The sequence below is a fragment of the Phoenix dactylifera genome, chromosome 6 (genome assembly GCF_009389715.1).
Source record: "Phoenix dactylifera cultivar Barhee BC4 chromosome 6, palm_55x_up_171113_PBpolish2nd_filt_p, whole genome shotgun sequence".
Lineage (NCBI taxonomy): Eukaryota > Viridiplantae > Streptophyta > Magnoliopsida > Arecales > Arecaceae > Phoenix > Phoenix dactylifera.
The window spans coordinates 13,445,651-13,453,776 of record NC_052397.1 but is presented as its reverse complement, the minus strand read 5'-3'; the positions used below and the strand labels follow the sequence as shown (position 1 = coordinate 13,453,776).

At 41.0% G+C, this 8,126-nt stretch overlaps 1 protein-coding gene across 1 annotated transcript; it reads right to left on the bottom strand.

The window, feature by feature from the left end:
* Positions 1-5,194: 5,194 nt before the first annotated feature.
* Positions 5,195-7,572, bottom strand: LOC103705332 (scarecrow-like protein 32). The gene is made up of 2 exons (XM_039127790.1): positions 5,644-7,572; positions 5,195-5,498 (listed from the first exon to the last, which is right to left on the bottom strand). The coding sequence occupies exon 1, from the start codon at positions 7,208-7,210 to the stop codon at positions 5,663-5,665; it is 1,548 nt and encodes a 515-aa protein (XP_038983718.1). The 5' UTR covers positions 7,211-7,572; the 3' UTR covers positions 5,195-5,498; positions 5,644-5,662.
* Positions 7,573-8,126: the final 554 nt, after the last annotated feature.

The following is an 8,126-nucleotide window of genomic DNA, read 5'->3' as shown; positions in this document are numbered from 1 at the left end:
TACTAACTTGGCCACTTTTTCCAAATGAGGTAGAAGGTCATAATTTAATTGTTTCCCAACATTTTTATCACATATCTTCAACATCTTCCAAAGTTATTCGGTTCATCAGTGATTAACTATTATTTCAATATAATTTCAACATTGATTACATCAGTCGTTGAAGACAAATCACTGTTTGATGAATTTTGTTCCACCTTCACAATTTTATAAAGTTTCCGTCCACCATGATGTAGGTCCAAGATAAATCCCTTCTTGAACTTTTCGTGTTTGCATCCAACTCATTCCAGATGGCATAAAATAGTATTGGCTGTTGCTTTTCACAGATATGTTGATAAAAAAATAAGCTGACAGTAGAAGAAATTAAAGAAGCAGAAAGATCAATTGAATTGCAGAAAAGAATTTGTTGAATCTATAATAATAATAATCATAATCGTGAATATATCATCAAAATCTTCAGAAAATCAACCATCGCCTAACTTTTGATAGTTTATGATGATCTCCAACAAAACAAAACTCCAGAGAATGGAATAAAAGTACTAAGTTGACCTAGAGAACTATGATTAATGCAAGCATGATCAGAAAAACATACAAACAAGTATAAATAACAATCCATTAAATCATATCAACAAGTTGATTGCTTAACATCGCTCAGAATTTTTAACATCGACCAAGGTTCCTAAAATGATGCTTGCAAATCTGGAAAAAATATTTTGAACGAGTTAAATAATTGGATTTCAAAACACAAAATATCCTATCTTAGAAGGTCATTCTGCCTCAAAGCTAAGAACTCACTCTCTCTTACTAATTTTACTAACTCAAAGAAATATTGATTATAAAATATTTTTTTGAACTCCTCCTGCTTCAGCTGGTCATCCTCATTCTCATTAGGAGCTTTTATAGCAGTCCACCAAAGCTCAGTATTTCCCCTCAGCATCGGTATGGCCATCCTAACCTTTACATCATCGGGATACTGTAGTACATTGAACATCTTCTCCATCTTCTGAGTTCAGTTCAAAGTGGTCAGAGGATCAGCTCCACCCTCGAACATCGGCGGGTTGAGCTTCCTGAATCTTTCGTAATAAGACTCCAGAGATGGTGTAGGTCGAGGAGCGGCTTGCATCTGCTGTTACTGCTAAAGGAGCCGAGCCACCACCTGGCATGCTCCAGCAGTGTCTGCCCAAGTGGCTGTCGCAATTGGAGCTTGTCAACTAGCTACTTAGCACTTCTCTTGCGGCTACTCTTGCTCTTCTTTTTCTGACAGCAAAATTTGCTAAAACTCTCTTCTCTATTGCTTATTGTCACTTATTAAAATACTAATATTAATCAAATTTCCATTATTGAGCAACAGTAAAATTGAGAAAATCTATCTTTCCCTATTCAACTATGTGGAACTAAACTAACTGAGACCTAACTATCCATTGCTAAATTTTAAGTTTTACCCATGATCAAATCTGTTGCTTTGATACTATAAAATATCATGCTCCAAATTCAGGACATAACACGACCATACTACCAAAGGATACAACCCACGATAATATAAAGTCAGCATTACATTTAGCTCTCAAAGCCATCTCAAACAAAATATAATAAATAAAAGTCCAATTCATGATCCATAAAATGCAACCAATATTGGTTTTGACTATCTAAATCCAAACATAAATACCAAACTATAATCCTCAAAATTTTGGAAAATTACTAAACTACAAATTCATAACCAAACGAAGAACTAAAGTTCTGCTATATACATCATTTGCTAGCATGAATTGCAAGTCTGGACTATCCTTCGTCCCTACTAACCCTATTCATCTAAAGAGAAAAAAATAAAAATAGAGATATATGAGCGACACAATTTAGTAAGTAAATCTTACACTGTCTCATCGGATCAAGCATAAGTTTTTTTATATCGATGCATTATTTTAGAAAAAATAATAGATATTAAAAAATAAAACATTTCATAGTATAATATATTAAAACAAGTCATAAAGCCAATCATGCATGCATAAATCATTCATATTTCATAAACATAGTTCCAAGTTTCTTTTGCAAATATATTTATAAATCATTCTTCTGCTATTTAGTCATATCATAGTTCAAAATATTACTCACGGATGCTCGTGCTATAGTCACTTTATATCCGTGACAGAGCCCGTATAAATAATCGACAAGATATCACAGTTTGTATCCGTTATCAACTTTAACCCATTGGCGGAGGGCCCTTTTCGGTAGATGCTATCTTCAGGATATCGATTAGCCCCCATTTCTATGAATCATATATATTTATCTGAGAGCCTTTAGAAAATTTATATCTTTTTTTTTAAAACATATACATAAATAGATGAAAAATACTAAATGGTATGACTAGATTCATATCTTACAAACAAACCTATTTTTATTAAAATATTCATGAAACTATTTTTATAATAAAGTATGATTTTCGTAACATATATGCTAATCCATAATTTTAAGAAAAGCATGATATTTTCATAAGCAAATTTTATGCATAAAAAATATAATCATTTGAAAGATAATAAAGAGTGTAAGATGTAATTATTTCTTCTGCTTTAGACTGTTAAACTTCATTAGGCAAATGAGTTAATCCTATTAAAAAATATTAAAAGCAAAATTAATTTCTATTCAATGATCGAATTAAAAGAATTAAGAAAGAAGATGGTTGGTCGGATGACGGTGTTTGGCGGCTCCGGGCAGGTCAAGTTTTAGCAACTCGCGATTAATGAATCATGGGGTATGGACTAGACCAAGTCTTAGGTCATTCAACAAAGTTCATCATCAGTGGGTTCTATAGACACTTGACAGGATTGGGGTAATCGGTCCGTAGGTGGCCCGCGCACCAGGGCAGATCAGGATCCTTTGCAAAGTCAACTCAAATTTATAGATTAGGTTGACAAGACCCTATACTAGGATCCATAGATCTCCTAGAGAGAGTAACAAAAAGAAGAGAGAGAAGATAGAAAGAGAAGAAACAAGAGAGAGATAGGTTCTTTCCTCTTCTTCTTTTTTTTTCTAACTTTTCCTTTCTTTTTTTTTGTCTTTTTCTCTTATATACCGCTCTCCTCTCTTTTCTTCGTGGAACAAAGCAGGGGGGTGTGAGCTAGCCCCACTAAGAAACAAGGGAGGGCAAGAAGGGCCTCTAGCCTGACAGCAGCTTCAGTCGGAGGACTGGCGGCTGTGGCCAAGGACTAATGGCACGACAGTGAGAGAACGACAGCCGACGGTGACCAACACAAGAGAAAAAAATAGGGGATTTTTTAACGATCTTTCGCCGAAATTCGTCCATTGCTGGGTCGACTGGAAAAAGAAAGAACAAAGAAGGAGACAGAGACCTTATCTTGGCTCTGAAGAGGCGCCAGCAACCCTAATTTCTAGCGAGCATCAAGACGGGCAACTGCAAACTCAACAGGAGAAGGAGGAAGGAGAGGAAAAGAAGATGATTGCTCAGGATGGAGAGCTCTAGAGGGAGAGAACTCTCCCTTTATAAAGGAGTCCTAGGGTTCTGGTGACCCTAGGACTCCAACTCCTACTCGTAGTTGCTGAAAGAGAAGAAAACTCTCAGGTGCTCGGCCACTTCATGGGCCAGGCCTCTGGTTGGGCTGATCGAGTGGATCAGGCCCAAACCAAGCCTTTATAATTCCATCAGTCATTGAAGAAAAATTACTGTTTGAATATGTTCTACCTTACACAATTTTATAAAGTTTCCGTCCACCAAGATGTAGTTCCAAGATAAATCCCTATTTGAATTTTTCGTATTTACGTCCAACTCATATGGCATAAAATAGTATTGGATGTTGCTTTTCATAGATATGCTGATAAAAAATAAGCTGAGTAGAAGAAATTAAAGAAGTAGAAAGATCAATTGAATTGCAGAAAAGAATTTGTTGAATCTATAATAATAATCATAATCGTGAATATATCATCAAGATCTTTAGAGAATCGCCTATCGCCAACTTTTGATAGTTTACGATGATCTCCAACAAAACAAAACTCTAGAGAATGAAATAAACATACTAAGTTGACCTAAAGAATTATGATTAACATATCCATGATCAGAAAAACATACATCCAAGTATAAATATCCATCCATTAAATCATATCAACAAGTTGATTGCTTAACATTGCTCAGAATTTTTAACATTGGCTAAGGTTCCTAAAATGGTGCTCGAGAATCTGGAAAAAAATATTTTGAACGGGTTAAGTAATTGGATTTCAAAAGACAAAATATCCCAGAAGATGACTAGGGCACTGCGGTTGCAGTCAATTCATCAGGTTGTCAGCCCGATGGACCCTTAGTTAATTCTGTTGTACCGCCCTCATAAAAATAAATAATGTTTACTTCAGCTCAATGAAACTCGTGTCTGTTTTTTAGCCATAATTTGGTCAAAAATTTAGTCGTTCAGGGAACAAAAATCCTTGAAATTTCTTCACCATCATTTCACTTTTAAGGTACAAAAAGAACCTTGTTCTCAGTGCTATAGGCAGTATGCAGTTTACGTGTCGACATGATTTAAACTCTTGTTTAGCAAACACGATCTATTATATAATGTTCATGGTTGCCTTAAGAATAGTACTTTTTTTTCTTTTTTTGAGTGAAGGCCTTGGGAATAGTCCTTGAACGTCATGATCAGTGTTTTGAGTTTATGAATGAAATAGCGACGCTTTATAGTGACTACTTTACTTTTACTTGGTATTGATGGTTATTGCATAGAAGATCATCTTCAAGCAACCTTTTTTCCTCAAAACCATCTCCATCAAAGAGGTATACGTTTTAACTCCCCCCCTTGCACATTTAGGTACTGGAAGAAGAAGAAGAAATGGAGCTTTGCTTCTTCTTTTTTTTTTACTTTTGAGAATAGGAGAAAAGCTCCACTGAGAGATTATCTGTTTTTTTTTGGGGGGGGAGCAAAGGAGACAAGCTCCACCGAGGTGAGCTTTGAAGTTGAATATCTGACTGAACATGGTTGTCCAGTTTTAGTTCAGCAACTTTATGCTCATCACCTCAACCATATCCCTAGGCTTCGAATTCATGACACTGTGCTTTTTTGCTCCAACCCCAACCACTACAGGGTACAGAATGAGCATAGTTATTAGGGTGTTCTTTGTCATAAGAAGGTGGGAAAAAAAAGGAAGAAGAATATGCCAACAAGAAAAGATGATGTACTCAAGATCAAATAAACGTGCATGAAGGAAAGAAGAACATATATGAAATTATAAACTTTTGTATACAATAGTAGCTAATAAAGGGAAGAACAAAGAACATATGCTATTTACCATCTCGAAATGCACTAGCATGGTCTGGCTTTTTTCATTTTTGTTTTACGAGACTCAGAAAACTAGCTTATGGTTCATGTCATCCTAAAGTGTTCAGATAAACCTTTGCCTGAATGAAACCCCAAGTAGAAATTTGGAAACCGAAAGCTTGCACTTGTATCCTCCCACTAATTGCCAGCGCGCAGAATGGAAACTTTGTATCCAGAGATTGGGGGCTGGGGGGGTGGCAGAGAGAGAGAGAGAGAGGGATACTATAAGTCTATAACAGATATAATATACTAGGCTCAGGTAATGACCAATTATTTGTAACAATCTGAAAACGTAGCAAAAAGAATCATCAACAGCCTGAAAAGCACTTACAAAAGGAGCCATATAGCACTCATGAAGGTACCCAAGCAGTAGCAAACACGACGTTGTGCCCCTTCCAAGTGAGCACGAAGTCTTCCTCTTCCCTCTTCAGCCCCCACCCTGCCGAGTGCTCCTCGAGCATCCCCTTCACCTCCCCGACCGCATCCTCGCTGAAGCCCACCCCTCGAAACCCGGCCGCCCTCATCCTCTGTGCCCACCTCCCCTTGGGCTCCAGCCGCTCCACCCTCTGCATGCCCTCATGGGCTATCACATTCTCTATCTTCCAGCGCACCCCGGCCTCGTACCACCGCCGCTGCTCGCTCTCCTTTGGAAGGAATGTATCCACTGCATCATATGGTATCCACAGATAATTGAATGCTGATCTCAGCCTCCCAACCACGTCGCTCGCCGTGAAGTCGGCGTCTTCATCCACAAGCGTAACTAAGGCAGGCTGGAGACTGCGCAGCACCTTAAGGAACGCTGATCGAAGGGAAGTCGACGAGGTCATGCTCATGGTGTAGGAGATTGCACCGGCGGTCTCGTCTGGGATGTAATGCAGCATCATCTGACAGTTCACAATGAGGGCCTCGCTGCCGTCGGAGACTAACTGTTGTACTCTCAATTGCTCGATGAGGGTATCGAATGCGTCGCATGGATTCGAAGGGATGACTCTGAATTCCATAGCTACGTTCCTGGACCTTGCAAAATGTACCAGCTTTGCACCCAATTCATCATAAGAGAGGTCTAGAATCGGCGGCGGCGTGGTGATGGTTGTTGCAGGGCTTGGGATGGTGAGCCTTAGGATCGGTGGGCCTTCGGGGCGGCTGGCTAGTAGATCGATGAGTGTGGGGATCTGCATACAGTGCGTCGTGCTGAGGTCGACGATGTGGATGACGGGGAAACCCTCGACCGCTTCGGTGATGGCAGCGTTGGCTGCTGAGTAGCCAAAGCGGTGCCATGGAGTGAGGTCGACAAAGCTCACAAGGTCGACGGCGGAGAAGCGGTGAGCGTGGAGGGCAAGGTCGGCGTCAGCGCGAGCGGCAGCAACGGCGAGCATCTTGCAGGAGCCGGTCTTGGAGGCGCGGGCGATGAGGGCGTGGAGGAAGGCGGCGGTGAGGCGCTGGTTGGAGTCGCCATCAGGTGGTGCGATGTTGTGGAGGACCCATATGAGCTGCTGCGCGAGGGTGGCGTCGTTGACCTCGATGGCGTTGGCGCAGTGGAACAGCAGCTGCTCCATGCAGCTCCCGGTGTTGAAGCTGCCGAGGGACTTGGCGGAGATCGGGAAGCCAGTCCACGGACGGGGACGGTGGAGTGGGGCTTTAGGTGCGGTCAGGTCCAGGCGCAGGCCTTGGCCATTGAGGTTGATCAATGGTGGCGAGGGTGGTGGTGCACTCTCACCGAATTGCATCATCTGATGAGATGAGATAGAGAGAGGGGGGGCACTAGTACAGCTACAATACTTGCTGTAGATCTGTGGATTTGGTATTTGTACTGAGAATATATAGAGAGCTGTGCAATTAATTGGGATCTCTAGTACTCTTGTTCCGATGGAGGAGAGAAGAGGAAGAGAATGGTGCATCCCAAAACCCCAAGTGGATGTCCGCTTTATGTGAAGGACCCCAAGAAATGACCCTGTACACGATTACTTCATCGGGGAAATAAAAAAACACAAGGCTAAGGCTCTTGTTGCTTAGCTGCTCGTGCGTGTTATTCAAGAGGGAGGAGGTGCAATAGATGACCACTGGTTTAGTTGAGGACTGAATGGAATGAAAGCTACAACCCGAGTTAAAGTTAGCTTGAGAAACGAAAGGTACTCTTGAAATTAGCAGATGAGAGAGTGCAGTAGAAGGAAACACAGGCTCTGGGAGAGATGGAGAGAGAGGGGATGGAGGGAAGATTGGGCGAGAGGCTTCAGAGGAGGTGGTTTGCGTTGGGTTTTTGAGATCATGTGAGGTGGTCGGCCATGGATTATCTGGAACTCTGAGCTTGGGGTTCTGTCAGAGAGAGAGAGAGAGAGCCTCACGGGCCATATCAAGGTGAAATCATTTGGTCAGCTTCAGTTGGGTCCAGGGTTTGATGGGAGTTGGTATAATTTGAAGAGTCACCTAATTTTTATTTGTTGGCGTCGACATCGACTCTTTTGCCATTATCCATGCAACTTCCATGATTTGTCTACCTTATCCCCTCTCTCTCCAATCTCCTCCAATTAAATAGCAAGCACTCAATCTCATGTACACTACACTAATGCATCTCTTCCTGTTCCACAACCTAGACATACAAAGTTGGATGCCCCACATCATCAGCCTACATCATTTATATGAACTGCAGCTCCGTGGAGAGACGAGGATTTTGAGTACAAGTTGAAGGAATTTAGGAATTACCTAGGGACGCTAGAATGTGCCTAAATGCTACTTTATGTCATGGAATGATAGCATCAGGCCAGAAGAGTATGCGTTGAATTATTGTTGGTTGAGAAGTTTTTGGCTTTGCGTTGG